Source organism: Salvelinus alpinus, chromosome 5 (assembly GCF_045679555.1).
Source record: "Salvelinus alpinus chromosome 5, SLU_Salpinus.1, whole genome shotgun sequence".
NCBI classification, from domain to species: Eukaryota; Metazoa; Chordata; class Actinopteri; order Salmoniformes; family Salmonidae; genus Salvelinus; species Salvelinus alpinus.
In genome coordinates, this window is record NC_092090.1 from 22663242 (window position 1) to 22680267 (window position 17026).

Genomic DNA, 17026 nt, shown 5'->3' on the forward strand with positions numbered 1-17026 from the left:
GAGTAACGTACAGTGGACCCCGGTATAATAGAGTACGTACATTAGACCCCGGTATAACGGAGTAGTACAGTGGACCCCGGTATAACGGAGTACGTACAGTGGACCCCGGTATAACGGAGTAACGTACAGTGGACCCCGGTATAACGGAGTACGTACAGTGGACCCCGGTATAACGGAGTACGTACAGTGGACCCCGGTATAACGGAGTACGTACAGTGGACCCCGGTATAATAGAGTAACGTACAGTAGACCCCGGTATAATAGAGTAACGTACAGTAGACCCCGGTATAATAGAGTAACGTACAGTAGACCCCGGTATAATAGAGTAACGTACAGTAGACCCCGGTATAATAGAGTAACGTACAGTAGACCCCGGTATAATAGAGTAACGTACAGTAGACCCCGGTATAATAGAGTAACGTACAGTAGACCCCGGTATAATAGAGTACGTACATAGACCCCAGTATAATAGAGTAACGTACAGTAGACCCCGGTATAATAGAGTAACGTACAGTAGACCCCGGTATAATAGAGTAACGTACAGTAGACCCCGGTATAATAGAGTAACGTACAGTAGACCCCGGTATAATAGAGTAGCGTACATTAGACCCCGGTATAATAGAGTACAGTAGATCCCGGTATAATAGAGTAACGTACATAGACCCCGGTATAATAGAGTAACGTACAGTAGGCCCCAGTATACTAGAGTACAGTAGGCCACGGTATAATAGTTTAACGTACAGTAGGCCCCGGTATAATAGAGTGCAGTGGGCCCCGGTATAATAGAGTGCAGTGGGCCCCGGTATAATAGAGTACAGTGGGCCCCGGTATAATAGAGCACAGTGGGCCCCGGTATAATAGAGCGCAGTAGGCCCCGGTATAATAGAGTGCAGTGGGCCCCGGTGTAGCGGAGTAGTACAGTGGGCCCCGGCATAGCGGAGTAGTACAGTGGACCGCGGAGTAGTACAGTGGACCCCGGTATAACGGAGTAACGTACAGTGGACCCCGGTATAACGGAGTCGTACAGTGGATCCCGGTATAGCCAGAGTAAGTACAGTGGACTCCGGTGTAGCGGAGTAGTACAGTGGACCGCGGAGTAGTACAGTGGACCCCGGTATAGCCAAGTAAGTACAGTGGACCCCGGTATAGCGGAGTCGTACAGTGGACTCCGGTATAACGGAGTAGTACAGTGGACTCCGGTATAACGGAGTCGTACAGTGGACCCCGGTATAACGGAGTCGTACAGTGGACCCCGGTATAGCGGAGTACGTACAGTGGACCCCGGTATAACGGAGTCGTACAGTGGACCCCGGTATAACGTAGTCGTACACTGGACCCCGGTATAGCGGAGTCGTACAGTGGACCCCGGTATAACGGAGTAACGTACAGTGGACCCCGGTATAACGGAGTAGTACAGTGGATCCCGGTATAGCGGAGTAGTACAGTGGACCCCGGTATAACGGAGTACGTACAGTGGATCCCGGTATAGCGGAGTAACGTACAGTGGACCCCGGTATAACGGAGTCGTACAGTGGACCCCGGTATAGCGGAGTAACGTACAGTGGACCCCGGTATAGCGGAGTACGTACAGTGGACCCCGGTATAACGGAGTCGTACAGTGGACCCCGGTATAACGGAGTAGTACAGTGGACCCCGGTATAACGGAGTAGTACAGTGGACCCCGGTGTAACGGAGTAGTACAGTGGACCCCGGTATAACGGAGTAGTACAGTGGACCCCGGTATAACGGAGTAGTACAGTGGACCCCGGTATAACGGAGTACGTACAGTGGACCCCGGTATAACGGAGTAGTACAGTGGACCCCGGTATAGCGGAGTAGTACAGTGGACCCCGGTATAACGGAGTAGTACAGTGGACCCCGGTATAACGGAGTAGTACAGTGGACCGCGGTATAACGGAGTCGTACAGTGGACCCCGGCACAACGGAGTAGTACAGTGGACCCCGGTGTAACGGAGTCGTACAGTGGATCCCGGTATAGCGGAGTAGTACAGTGGACCCCGGTATAACGGAGTCGTACAGTGGACCCCGGTATAACGGAGTCGTACAGTGGACCCCGGTATAACGGAGTCGTACAGTGGACCCCGGTATAACGGAGTCGTACAGTGGACCCCGGTATAACGGAGTCGTACAGTGGACCCCGGTATAACGGAGTCGTACAGTGGACCCCGGTATAGCGGAGTCGTACAGTGGACCCCGGTGTAACGGAGTCGTACAGTGGACCCCGGTATAACGGAGTCGTACAGTGGACCGCGGTATAGCGGAGTCGTACAGTGGACCCCGGTATAACGGAGTCGTACAGTGGACCCCGGTATAACGGAGTCGTACAGTGGACCCCGGTATAACGGAGTCGTACAGTGGGCCCCGGTATAATAGAGTGCAGTGGGCCCCGGTATAATAGAGTACAGTGGGCCCCGGTATAATAGAGTACAGTGGGCCCCGGTATAATAGAGCGCAGTAGGCCCCGGTATAATAGAGCGCAGTGGGCCCCGGTGTAGCGGAGTAGTACAGTGGGCCCCGGCATAGCGGAGTAGTACAGTGGACCGCGGAGTAGTACAGTGGACCCCGGTATAACGGAGTCGTACAGTGGACCCCGGTATAACGGAGTCGTACAGTGGATCCCGGTATAGCCAAGTAGTACAGTGGACTCCGGTGTAGCGGAGTAGTACAGTGGACCGCGGAGTAGTACAGTGGACCCCGGTATAGCCAAGTAGTACAGTGGACCCCGGTATAGCGGAGTCGTACAGTGGACTCCGGTATAACGGAGTAGTACAGTGGACTCCGGTATAACGGAGTCGTACAGTGGACCCCGGTATAACGGAGTCGTACAGTGGACCCCGGTATAGCGGAGTAGTACAGTGGACCCCGGTATAACGGAGTCGTACAGTGGACCCCGGTATAACGTAGTCGTACACTGGACCCCGGTATAGCGGAGTCGTACAGTGGACCCCGGTATAACGGAGTAGTACAGTGGACCCCGGTATAACGGAGTAGTACAGTGGATCCCGGTATAGCGGAGTAGTACAGTGGACCCCGGTATAACGGAGTCGTACAGTGGATCCCGGTATAGCGGAGTAGTACAGTGGACCCCGGTATAACGGAGTCGTACAGTGGACCCCGGTATAGCGGAGTAGTACAGTGGACCCCGGTATAGCGGAGTAGTACAGTGGACCCCGGTATAACGGAGTCGTACAGTGGACCCCGGTATAACGGAGTAGTACAGTGGACCCCGGTATAACGGAGTAGTACAGTGGACCCCGGTGTAACGGAGTAGTACAGTGGACCCCGGTATAACGGAGTAGTACAGTGGACCCCGGTATAACGGAGTAGTACAGTGGACCCCGGTATAACGGAGTAGTACAGTGGACCCCGGTATAACGGAGTAGTACAGTGGACCCCGGTATAGCGGAGTAGTACAGTGGACCCCGGTATAACGGAGTAGTACAGTGGACCCCGGTATAACGGAGTAGTACAGTGGACCGCGGTATAACGGAGTCGTACAGTGGACCCCGGCACAACGGAGTAGTACAGTGGACCCCGGTGTAACGGAGTCGTACAGTGGATCCCGGTATAGCGGAGTAGTACAGTGGACCCCGGTATAACGGAGTCGTACAGTGGACCCCGGTATAACGGAGTCGTACAGTGGACCCCGGTATAACGGAGTCGTACAGTGGACCCCGGTATAACGGAGTCGTACAGTGGACCCCGGTATAGCGGAGTCGTACAGTGGACCCCGGTGTAACGGAGTCGTACAGTGGACCCCGGTATAACGGAGTCGTACAGTGGACCGCGGTATAGCGGAGTCGTACAGTGGACCCCGGTATAACGGAGTCGTACAGTGGACCCCGGTATAACGGAGTCGTACAGTGGACCCCGGTATAACGGAGTCGTACAGTGGACCCCGGTATAACGGAGTCGTACAGTGGACCCCGGTATAACGGAGTAGTACAGTGGACCCCGGTATAACGGAGTAGTACAGTGGACCCCGGTATAACGGAGTCGTACAGTGGACCCCGGTATAACGGAGTCGTACAGTGGACCCCGGTATAACGGAGTCGTACAGTGGACCCCGGTATAACGGAGTCGTACAGTGGACCGCGGTATAGCGGAGTCGTACAGTGGACCCCGGTATAACGGAGTCGTACAGTGGACCCCGGTATAACGGAGTCGTACAGTGGACCGCGGTATAGCGGAGTCGTACAGTGGACCCCGGTATAGCGGAGTCGTACAGTGGACCCCGGTATAACGGAGTCGTACAGTGGACCCCGGTATAACGGAGTCGTACAGTGGACCCCGGTATAACGGAGTCGTACAGTGGACCCCGGTATAGCGGAGTCGTACAGTGGACCCCGGTATAACGGAGTCGTACAGTGGACCCCGGTGTAACGGAGTCGTACAGTGGACCCCGGTGTAACGGAGTCGTACAGTGGACCGCGGTATAGCGGAGTCGTACAGTGGACCCCGGTATAACGGAGTCGTACAGTGGATTAGTATATACATTGAGGCCTGTGTAGTTTGTATATTGATTGTGTTGAAGATAACGTTTTTTCTCGGTTTGTTTAGATAAGTTTGTTCAGATAATATTGTGAACAATAAAGTTTTTTCTCTGTTGTTGAGACGACTATATGAACAATAAAGTTTTCTCTCTGTATCTCTTTCTCTCTCTGTGTGTTCAGATGATCCGGTCCCAGAGAGGTCGTACCAGTCTCAGCTGACGATCCCGTTCCAACAGAGTACAGCTGACACGTCCTCCTCCCCTCTCCCTCGCTCAGCCTCGACAGCTAACCTGCAGTCAGCCAGCAAACTGATCCTCAGCTCCAAGCTGGTCTGTAGCCACCGTCTGGACCTGCCTGTTGGGGTGGAGGTGACCAGGGCTACGCCCTCCGCAGGTACGGATGGATATGCACACACACACACACTTTTACATATTTGTAAAAACAGTCCAAATGTAATATATTCCAAAGTAAAAGTTTTAAAACCAACAGCACATCATAGAAAATGTAAACGCCTCCCAAGCCAGGGACTGGATCCTAACAATTTAATATGGCATTGTCCTCCATGTCTCTGTCTTCAAGTCATCTGAGTTAGTCTGATTCTTTTGTAACAGTTATTCTATACTGTCTCGCTCCGTCTCTCTCCGTCTCTCTCCAGGTCACCTGAGTTCGTCGTCCATCTACCCTGTGTGTCTGGCCCCCTACCTGATCGTCACCACCTGCTCTGACTCCCGCGTCCGGTTCTGGCGATGCTCTGTGGAGGGGGGAGAGACTGCCCTGGGGTGTGAGGAGGGGGAGAACAGGGTCTATCACTGGGAGCCTTGGGCTCTACTCAACGAGGAGGAGGATAACAACAGTGCTGTGTGTGTCCCGGGACGTCCTGTAGCCGTGTCCTGTTCCTACACTGGACGACTGGCTGTCTCCTTCAAACAGCCCCGGCCCGGACACATCCCGGGACAGGTAGGAGAGGACTTTTACTGTACGCTCCACTCAAGTTAATGGCTCATTGGATTAGTGCATATTCTGGTGTAGTTCACCTGTCCAAATTCAAGCACATTGCTTTCAATTTCTGTCCCTGAGGAATGTAAAAAAAAATACAGTATAATCTTTATCAGTCATTTTGTAGAAGGTTTTACCTGAAGTGGTTGTGGTTCTGTCTCTAGATATGGTTTTGGATGAGAACATCTGATGACTAAAATGTACAATACAATACTCATTTTCCCTCAGACATGTCATTTTTTTGCATTTAACCTGACAGTTTATTGAAGTGTGTACCTTCCTCCCTCTCTCCAGAGCCATGGTCCAGCAGGGGACTTCTCCATGCACGTGTCCATCTTTGAGTGTGAGTCTACGGGGGGGTCTGAGTGGGTGTTGGAGCAGACCCTCCACCTGGATGACTTCACTAGGCCCTCCTCTACCCTGGACCCTGGAGTCAGTGTAGACTCCAACCTCTTTGTGTACAGCAGGTACTGGTGGGGTGTGTGTGTGTGTGTCTGTGTGTGTATGTCTCTAAAATGACTAACCCCCTCTCTCTCTGTAGGTCTGACCTGTACATGAGTCGCGACCACCACTCTCCCAACATCAAACACTATGTCCACCTGGACTGGCTGTCCAAAGAGGACGGGTCTCATATCCTCACGGTGGGGGTGGGATCCAATATCCTCATGTACGGTCGCATCTCGGGCGTGGTCAACGAACAGACCGCAAGCAAGGACGGGGTGGCGATCATCACCCTACCTCTAGGGGGCAGCATCAAACAGGTACATGCTCACACACACACACCCCAAAGTCAGGATCAAACCGGTACACACACACACACACACACACACACACACACACACACACACACCCCAAAGTCAGGATCAAACAGGTACACGCTCACACACACATACACCCAAAGTCAGGATCAAACTGGTACTTCCGTAACCCACACTACCTTGTATTCTTCACACATTTAGTCTACTCTGTATTGCTGTTACATCTGCTGTTTGTTAGCATGTGGTTCTGTCTGTATGTGTTGTGTATGCTGCTAAATGACTTGCCTCTTTGAGGACATTCAAGTTTTCAAGTGTGCGTCCCAAATGGTTTCCTGGCTAGTCAGACTCCTTGCTTCAGGCCAAACGCCACGCCCACGGACGTCAGTTTCTTCTCCACAATGAGGCTGGATCTGAGTCCCTCCCCGACCCTTCACCGAATGGGGCAGTGATTGGTCCATTCCACCAGAGTGTAAAGCAATGGTTTGAAAATGTGTCATTGGCTTTGGATACTCTGATTGGTTAGCCCCTCTGCCCATCCTCACAACAAACAACGTCAATGTTGTCAGTCTCAGACTAAAGTACTGCATGCATTGAACAAGAATTTAGGATGAGACTACTCTCTGGCTACCCAAATGGCACCCTATTCCCTAATTGGTGCACTACTTTTGACCAGCGCCTAATGACTGCACTATAAAGCGTCTGGATAATAAACATTATTATTATTCTACTAATAATCATTCTTACCCCCCTGCATCCCTGATCTAATGTGAAACAGGGTATCCGATCCCGCTGGATCCTGCTGCGCACTGTGGACCTGCTCTCCTCTGTAGACGGCACCCCCTCCCTGCCCGTGTCCCTGTCCTGGGTGAGGGACGGCATCCTGGTGGTGGGTATGGACTGTGAGATGCACGTGTACGCCCAGTGGCGCCAGGACCGCAAGCCCGGCGATGCCGAGGGGGACAGCCTCTCCTCTGAAGATAACATCGCCGGGGGGGTTGGAGGGAGCGGAGGGCAGACGGCCACTGCTGCAACCACGGGGGGATCCTCGTCGGCGTTCAAGGGGCGCGCCCGGTCCAAGAGTGTGTTTGAGGGCAACGTGGCAATCGACGAGGCTCTCCAGGCGCCGGCAGGGCTGCAGGAGGGGGGTCTGTTCGAGGCGGCCCACTCCCTGTCCCCCACCCTGCCTCAGTACCATCCAACACAGCTGCTGGAGCTCATGGACCTGGGGAAGGTCCGCCGCGCCAAGGTGGGTCTGACTGACTGGTCTGGGTGGATGGGTGTCTGGCTGGGTTGGTCTGGGTGCGTTGGTGGATGGATGAATAGATGGCTGGTTGGCTGTCTGTCTGGGTGGATGAATGTCTTGTTGGCTGTCTGTCTGTCTGGGTGGATGAATGTCTGGTTGGCTGGCTGTCTGTCTGGTGGGTCTGGGTGGATGGGTGGGTGGATGAATGTCTGTTTGGCTGTCTGTCTGATTGGTTGGTGGGCTGGCTGGTTGGCTGCTTGTCTGGCTGGCTGGCTGTTTGTCCATCTGCCTGTCCACTTTATAAATGTTTGCAACCAAGATACATTTATTTAAGTGACCAGACAACTTCTTGAGTAGTCATAGAATGTCATGAGCAACAACAATATGACTACTGTGATTATGATGACATTATGATGACAATGATGATGACAATGACTACATTAATGTCTCTGCCACTGTTTATGAAGATGAGGAAGATGGTTATTCTTCTTCTTCAGGCCATCCTGTCCCACCTGGTGAAGTGTATCGCTGGGGAGGTTGCTGTGGTGAGGGACGTGGAGGCAGGTGAGGGTGGAACCAGACGCCACCTGTCCCGGACAATTAGTGTGAGCGGCAGTACGGCTAAAGACACCATCGTGGCCGGCCGCGACGGGGGACGAGATTACACAGAAATCAACTCCATTCCCCCTCTACCCCTCTACGCTCTGCTCTCTGCTGACCTGGACACCTCCTATAAGGGAGGAGAGGAGGGGGCGAAGGGAGGGAAGGTGGTCGAGGTAGAGGGGGCGAGGAAGACAGGAGGAGATCAGTACACAGACCTGTTCCAGGTAAGAGGTTTCAGCTTTTAGCTGGATGTTTCAGTGACACATACAGATGTTTCATTTTTCATAGAATCATACTTCCTAAGTGTGTAGATGCTCAACAGATTCTTCAAAAACGTGTTTATTTTCTATTGTATAATGTTGATATTCTGTCTGTTACCTAAAGACAAGATATGCAGTAAATGTTTGTTGGAACCATATGACCCCTCCATGTGTTAACCTCTGGGTCCAGATGTAATCTTGTTCTCTGTTATACCCAAATCAATAATCAATCATCTAGTGATTGTATGTCTCCCTCCCTCAGTTGCAGGCGGTGACGACAGATGACTTTGTGAGCTTCGCTACAGAGAAAGTAGAGAAGAAGTCTAGATTCATCAACCTGTCTCAGTACGGACCCACCTACTTCGGACCAGAACACGCACAGGTAAACAACAACACCAGTTATTTACTTACCGGCCAGTGGGTGGCTGAGATGTTTTTGTCTGGTTTAAGTGTTTGTCAAGTAAATATATCGCCTCTGTGATTAATACAGTTCTTCTCTGCTAACCTCCCTCCCTCCCTCCCTCCCTCCCTCCCTCCCTCCCTCCCTCCCTCCCTCCCTCCCTCCCTCCCTCCCTCCATCCCTCCTTCCCTCCCTCTCCCCCCTCCCCCTCCCTCCCTCCCTCCCTCCCTCCCTCCCTCCCTCTCCCCCTCCTCCCTCCCTCCAGGTGTTATCTAGTCAGCTGATGCATTCCAGTCTTCCAGGTCTGACCAGGTTGGAACAGATGTTTCTGGTGGCTCTAGCTGATACTGTAGCTACCACCAGTTCAGAGGTCAGCAGCTCCACTGACAAACAGTACACAGGTCAGTCTCAGAGAGAGGGAGGGTGTCTGTGACTTGGGCCATGTTTTACCTGACCATGGTCTATTAGGCAAAACAAATAGAAATATAATGTAATTAGTCTAGTCAGAGTTGTTCCCTGATTACGTGTTCTTAATGGTTGATATAAACACACACTGACAGTTATCTTTGTCATTTCCCCTCCAGTATCAGTCTGTTATAGATGTTATTTAGTCTTTAAGGGGGAAATGAGAAAGAGACCTTAGCAGGTTGTTCCTCTGTTAAGTAAGCAGAGGGAGAGAAAGAAGGAGAGGGAGAGAAAGAAGGAGAGGGAGAGATTGAGAGGGGAGGGAGAGGGAGAGAGATTGAGAGGGGAGAGGGAGAGAGATGGAGAGGGAGAGAGATGGAGAGGGAGAGAGATTGAGAGGGGAGAGGGAGAGAGATGGAGAGGGGAGAGGGAGAGAGATGGAGAGGGAGAGGGAGAGAGATGGAGAGGGAGAGAGATTGAGAGGGGAGAGGGAGAGAGATGGAGAGGGAGAGAGATTGAGAGGGGAGAGGGAGAGAGATGGAGAGGGAGAGAGATGGAGAGGGAGAGAGATTGAGAGGGGAGAGGGAGAGAGATGGAGAGGGAGAGAGATGGAGAGGGAGAGAGATTGAGAGGGGAGGAGGGAGAGATTGAGAGGGGAGGGAGAGAAAGAAGGAGAGGGAGAGATTGAGAGGAGAGGGAGAGATTGAGAGGAGAGGGAGAGATTGAGAGGAGAGGAGGGAGAGATTGAGAGGGGAGGGAGAGGGAGAGAAAGAAGGAGAGGGAGAGATTGAGAGGAGAGGGGGGAGAGAAAGAAGGAGAGGGAGAGATTGAGAGGAGAGGAGGGAGAGATTGAGAGGGGTAGAGGGAGAGCAGGTTGGAAGGTTCATGGACGAGACACACTAAGACACAGGACTACGGGGCACATTGAACTACCATGCTACCATGAACAAGTAGTGCACTGTATAGGAAACGGGGGCCCATTTAGGGAGGAGGACCAGGCACATGGAGTGGAAGACATTTAAAGGACTGATTGCTAAATCATTGTTTTCATCCCTCAACCCTCTCCATCTGGTGTGGAGTCTTAGGAGGAAGCTGCTCTCTCCCAAATGAATGGGAAAGACTGGCACCATCTGATTCCATCTGATCAGTGTGTGTGTGAGTTAATGTGCTACACTAACCCATGTGTTAATGTGTTTCTGTCTAGGTGGTGAGGCCCTGGATGAGTGTGGGTTGAGGTACCTGTTAGCCATGCGTCTACACACCTGTCTCCTCACCTCTCTACCCCCACTGTACCGCATGCAGTTGCTGCACCAAGGTATGGTACACACACACACACACACTCACACTCACACTCACACACACTCACACTCCTGCTTCACAATCTGTCTTTCTGAGCTGTGATGGACAGGCTCGTAGAGAGTGTCTTATTGGTACATTATACTGAGACATTGATCTAGTATTGGATATGTAGGAGGACTTGCAGTGGATATGTTGTCTCTCTCTCTGGGCCCTGTTCCTCCCAGGTCCAGATATGTTGTCTCTCTCTGGGCCCTGTTCCCTCCCAGGTCCAGATATGTTGTCTCTCTCTGGGCCCTGTTTCTCCCAGGTCCAGATATGTTGTCTCTCTCTGGGCCCTGTTCCCTCCCAGATCCAGATATGTTGTCTCTCTCTGGGCCCTGTTCCCTCCCAGATCCAGATATGTTGTCTCTCTCTGGGCCCTGTTCCCTCCCAGATCCAGATATGCTGTCTCTCTCTGGGCCCTGTTCCCTCCCAGGTCCAGATATGTTGTCTCTCTCTGGGCCCTGTTCCCTCCCAGATCCAGATATGTTGTCTCTCTCTGGGCCCTGTTCCCTCCCAGATCCAGATATGCTGTCTCTCTCTGGGCCCTGTTCCCTCCCAGGTCCAGATATGTTGTCTCTCTCTGGGCCCTGTTCCCTTCCAGGTCCAGATATGTTGTCTCTCTCTGGGCCCTGTTCCCTCCCAGGTCCAGATATGTTGTCTCTCTCTGGGCCCTGTTCCCTCCCAGGTCCAGATATGTTGTCTCTCTCTGGGCCCTGTTCCCTCCCAGGTCCAGATATGTTGTCTCTCTCTGGGCCCTGTTCCCTCCCAGGTCCAGATATGTTGTCTCTTTCTGGGCCCTGTTCCCTCCCAGGTCCAGATATGTTGTCTCTCTCTGGGCCCTGTTCCCTCCCAGGTCCAGATATGTTGTCTCTCTGGGCCCTGTTCCCTCCCTTTTCTCTCCTCTCTGAACACAGTCACCTGTCTGCCCCCAGGTCTGTCTACGTGTCACTTTGCGTGGGCGTTCCACTCGGAGGCTGAGGAGGAGATGTTGAATATGATCCCGGCCATGCAGAGAGGAGACCCTCAGTGGTCTGAGCTACGGGCTGTAGGGGTGGGCTGGTGGATCCGCAACATCAACACACTACGCAGGATGGTGGAGAAGGTAGGGGACGGTGTGGCCTGAACTCCTATCATTGATTGATTGATTGATTGGTCTTGATGGTTTGATTGGTTGATCTGTGTGTAGGTGGGTAAAGCAGCGTTCCAGAGGAACAACGATCCTTTAGATGCGGCTCTGTTCTACCTGGCCACGAAGAAGAAGGCTGTTCTCTGGGGCCTGTTCAGGTAACACCTGGAACACACCTGGACCTCTAGCCTGATCCCAGATCAGTTTGTGTTGTCTCACCTTTTTGTTTAGTTATTCACCTCTCCTGGACTTTTCTTTAAAATCCACATGTTATGTTTTTCCATGTGTCAGAACGCAATTACATGAATCATGTACAGCAGGTAAATAATGCATATTATATTCTCCTCTTCCTCCTCTCCTTTAGGTCTCAGCGTGATGAGAAGATGACAGTGTTCTTTAAGAATAACTTCAGTGAGGACCGCTGGCGTAAAGCAGCTCTGAAGAACGCTTTCTCTCTGCTGGGGAAACAGCGCTTTGAACAGGCTGCTGCCTTCTTCCTGCTGGCTGGCTCCCTGAAAGACGCCGTCGAGGTCCGGAAACACACATACACACACATACACACACACATACACACACACACACACACACACACACACACACACACACACACAGACACACACAGACAGACACACACACACACAGACACACACAGACACACACAGGCACACACAGACACACAGACAGAGAGTCTGTTCCTAGTTTAGACCTACTTCAGCTGCACCTCTATTGTGTCTGTTGTGACATCGTCCTCGCCATGGAAACCTGGCACAGACCAATGTTTATGGAAGTCAACTAGGAGGTGTGTCAATGACGTGAGACTCTACAGCTGTGTGTGTGAATGTTCTAGTCTAAACCTGAAAGATAAGGTCATGGAGATGGTTAGCTACGTAAATGTTGGGGTTACTTTACCTTGGGCTGAGGGTGCAACAGAACAGTCTCACTCTCAACATGCTGATAGCAGGACACTGCCTAGAGGGGGAATGGGTTCCTACTGTAAGTGTTTGGGGATAGTTTACCAGACAGTCAGTTCAGAAGGGCATCATTGAGAGAACACTAGATCACACGTTCATCATTTGTCTGTCTTAGCCATGAGTCTTACTGTTATGTCAGTTTTAGCAAACAGTCTAAACCTTGAACCTTGATTTGCCGTTGAACAGCGTTTTTAGGCCAGTAGGAGACAGACCCTGAATACATCTATGGTTGTCAGGTTTCTTAGTAAGTCTATGTTATAAACCCTGCACATGCAGAACCTGCTTGATGTGTGGACAGTGCCTGGTGTGGCTTCTCATCTCCTCTACTCTAACTGTCCTCTACTCTAACTGTCCTCTACTCTAACTGTCCCCTCTTCTAACTGTCCTCTACTCTAACTGTCCTCTACTCTAACTGTGCTGTCCTCTTTCTCCTCTCCTGTAACTGTCCTCTCCTCTAACTGTGCTGTCCTCTTTCTCCTCTCCTGTAACTGTCCTCTCCTCTAACTGTGCTGTCCTCTTTCTCCTCTCCTGTAACTGTCCTCTACTCTAACTGTGCTGTCCTCTTTCTCCTCTCCTGTAACTGTCCTCTCCTCTAACTGTGCTGTCCTCTTTCTCCTCTCCTGTAACTGTCCTCTCCTCTAACTGTGCTGTCCTCTTTCTCCTCTCCTCTAACTGTACTGTCCTCTTTCTCCTCTCCTGTAACTGTCCTCTCCTCTAACTGTGCTGTCCTCTTTCTCCTCTCCTGTAACTGTCCTCTCCTCTAACTGTGCTGTCCTCTTTCTCCTCTCCTCTAACTGTCCTCTACTCTAACTGTCCTCTACTCTAACTGTCCTCTACTCTAACTGTACTGTCCTCTTTCTCCTCTCCTGTAACTGTCCTCTCCTCTAACTGTGCTGTCCTCTTTCTCCTCTCCTGTAACTGTCCTCTCCTCTAACTGTGCTGTCCTCTTTCTCCTCTCCTGTAACTGTCCTCTACTCTAACTGTGCTGTCCTCTTTCTCCTCTCCTGTAACTGTCCTCTCCTCTAACTGTGCTGTCCTCTTTCTCCTCTCCTCTAACTGTCCTCTCCTCTAGGTGTGCTTGGAGAAGATGGAAGATATCCAGTTGGCCATGGTAGTAGCCAGGCTGTACGAGGCCGACTATGAGAGCAGTTCCACCTGCCAAGCCATCCTGTATGAGAAGGTTCTGGGCTGCCAGAGGGATGGGTCGGGGTACCACTGCACCAAACTACACCCGGACCCGTTCCTACGCAGCATAGCCTTCTGGATCATGAAGGACTACACCAAGGCCCTGGGCACGCTGCTAGAGTGCATCCCCAAAGAGGATGATGAGAACCCAGGTGATCAGCATGGTGGTAGATCACACCCTCAGAGAGGACAGAGATGTTTCAGCTGAGAGCTGATGCTATATTCTAACTGGATTGATTTGCATTGACCTCTATCTACCTCTTACTTTCTCCCTCCCCTTCTCTCTCCCCCTCCCTCCCCCTTCTCTCCCCCTCCTCTCTCCCTCTCCCTCCCTCCCCCTCCCCTCCTCTCTCTCTCTCTCCCTCCCGCCCTCCCTCCCTCCCCTCCCTCCCTCCCTCCCTCCCCTCTCTCCCTCCCCTCCTCTCTCCCTCCCCTCCTCTCTCCCTCCTTTTTTCCCTCTCTAACCCCCGCCAGATGTGATGGTGAAGTCGTGTAACCCGGTGGTATTTAGTTTCTATAACTACCTGAGGACACACCCCCTGATCATCCGCCGCCACTACGCGTCCCCTGAGGGTGCTGTGACATCACTAGGCCTCACCTCGGAGAAGAGCAGCGTCGACGAGATCAACCTCATCGAACGCAAACTCTTCTTCACCACTGCCAACGCACACTTCAAGGTCTTTGATTTGTTTTAATCAATCATTTAATAACACAATTCAGCCACACGTGGATACAATGCATTTAGAAGCATCGGAGATAACACAAAGTTAACAACTTAAAAAACAATATTGTATTATACCTGTACAGTCGTGGCCAAAAGTTTTGAGAATGACACCTCTGTTTGTATGATGGCAATTTGCATATACTCCAGAATGTTATGAAGAGTGATCAGATGAATTGCAATTAATTGCAAAGTCCCTGGCACGACTGTAGTATAGTACTTATTATAAAGTGTAATGTGGCACGGCATTAAAAACAGTAGTCATTGTATACTAACAGTATTTTAAGATTAGTATAATTTTTTATCTCACCTTTAATAAATAAAGGATACGTTAATTAATCTAAAAGTAATGTTACTAATAAGGAGATATATTGGGGGTAAGGCCCTGCTATAGACTAGTGTCCTGTCCAGGGGGTGTCCTGTACACCAAGCTGCCTCACCATACAGAAACAGGAGATAGACTAGTGTCCTGTACATCAAGCTGCCTCACCATACAGAAACAGGAGATAGACTAGTGTCCTGTCCAGGGGGTGTACTGTACATCAAGCTGCTTCACCATACAGAAACAGGAGATAGACTAGTGTCCTGTCCAGGGGGTGTACTGTACATCAAGCTGCTTCACCATACAGAAACAGGAGATAGACTAGTGTCCTGTACATCAAGCTGCCTCACCATACAGAAACAGGAGATAGACTAGTGTCCTGTACATCAAGCTGCCTCACCATACAGAAACAGGAGATAGACTAGTGTCCTGTCCAGGTGGTGTACTGTACATCAAGCTGCCTCACCATACAGAAACAGGAGATAGACTAGTGTCCTGTTCAGGGGGTGTACTGTACATCAAGCTGCCTCACCATACAGAAACAGGAGAGACTAGTGTACTGTACATCAAGCTGCCTCACCATACAGAAACAGGAGATAGACTAGTGTCCTGTACATCAAGCTGCCTCACCATACAGAAACAGGAGATAGACTAGTGTCCTGTACATCAAGCTGCCTCACCATACAGAAACAGGAGATAGACTAGTGTACTGTACATCAAGCTGCCTCGCCATACAGAAACAGGAGATAGACTAGTGTCCTGCACATCAAGCTGCCTCGCCATACAGAAACAGGAGATAGACTAGTGTCCTGCACATCAAGCTGCCTCACCATACAGAAACAGGAGATAGACTAGTGTCCTGTACATCAAGCTGCCTCACCATACAGAAACAGGAGATAGACTAGTGTCCTGTACATCAAGCTGCCTCACCATACAGAAACAGGAGATAGACTAGTGTCCTGTACATCAAGCTGCCTCACCATACAGAAACAGGAGATAGACTAGTGTCCTGTACATCAAGCTGCCTCACCATACAGAAACAGGAGATAGACTAGTGTCCTGTACATCAAGCTGCCTCACCATACAGAAACAGGAGATAGACTAGTGTCCTGTACATCAAGCTGCCTCACCATACAGAAACAGGAGATAGACTAGTGTCCTGTACATCAAGCTGCCTCACCATACAGAAACAGGAGATAGACTAGTGTCCTGTACATCAAGCTGCCTCACCATACAGAAACAGGAGATAGACTAGTGTCCTGTACATCAAGCTGCCTCACCATACAGAAACAGGAGATAGACTAGTGTCCTGTCCATCAAGCTGCCTCACCATACAGAAACAGGAGATAGACTAGTGTCCTGTACATCAAGCTGCCTCACCATACAGAAACAGGAGATAGACTAGTGTCCTGTACATCAAGCTGCCTCACCATACAGAAACAGGAGATAGACTAGTGTCCTGTACATCAAGCTGCCTCACCATACAGAAACAGGAGATAGACTAGTGTCCTGTACATCAAGCTGCCTCACCATACAGAAACAGGAGATAGACTAGTGTCCTGTACATCAAGCTGCCTCACCATACAGAAACAGGAGATAGACTAGTGTCCTGTACATCAAGCTGCCTCACCATACAGAAACAGGAGGCTCCTGCCATGTGAGCCGTTTCAGCTCGTGGAAGGCTACTTACTAATGTTACTAATAGTGTTATTGTGTTTTCTAATAAAGGTGGGCTGTCCAGTGCTTGCCCTGGAGGTGCTCTCTAAGATCCCCAAGGTGACCAAGAAGTCAGTCTCCTCGTCCCCCCTAAGTAAAGGCTCTTCCATGGCCAACGTCAGCTCTAGCCTGCCTCTGGAGAATGGGAACCAGGGGGCCCTGGACTGGGCCTCTCCTGCCCCAGTTAAGGCCAATCCTGCCTGGGGTACAGAGGAGAGCTCAGCCACACTGGACTGGAGCCAGCCTCTGGTCAAAGGGGAGAACGATGGACTGCAGCTGGACTGGGGAGATGATAAGAACGATGATGAAGATGATGCTGATGGTGGTCTGACAATGAAGAAGACTGATGTGGAGACCAAAGTTGATGAGGGGTCTGGGGGGGTGAGACCACCTGGGCTGCAGAGAGAGGACTCTCAGGTAGGGCTGGCGACATCATCAATATAACCACTAGTCAGTATAACCACT

The 17026-nt window shown here is 51.1% G+C and overlaps 1 protein-coding gene across 2 annotated transcripts in view; it reads left to right on the forward strand.

The window, feature by feature from the left end:
- dmxl2 (Dmx-like 2) overlaps positions 1-17026 on the forward strand; it is a 129507-nt gene that overhangs the window by 58284 nt on the left and 54197 nt on the right. For both annotated transcript variants that reach the window (XM_071401014.1, XM_071401015.1), the window contains exons 19-33: positions 4695-4907; positions 5170-5471; positions 5805-5977; positions 6052-6271; positions 7044-7514; positions 8009-8338; positions 8637-8756; positions 9040-9175; positions 10384-10494; positions 11453-11622; positions 11707-11804; positions 12011-12176; positions 13690-13954; positions 14277-14479; positions 16574-16978. In XM_071401014.1, coding sequence (XP_071257115.1) covers positions 4695-4907; positions 5170-5471; positions 5805-5977; positions 6052-6271; positions 7044-7514; positions 8009-8338; positions 8637-8756; positions 9040-9175; positions 10384-10494; positions 11453-11622; positions 11707-11804; positions 12011-12176; positions 13690-13954; positions 14277-14479; positions 16574-16978 — 3383 coding nt within the window. The remainder of the gene's footprint in view (positions 1-4694; positions 4908-5169; positions 5472-5804; positions 5978-6051; positions 6272-7043; positions 7515-8008; positions 8339-8636; positions 8757-9039; positions 9176-10383; positions 10495-11452; positions 11623-11706; positions 11805-12010; positions 12177-13689; positions 13955-14276; positions 14480-16573; positions 16979-17026) is intronic.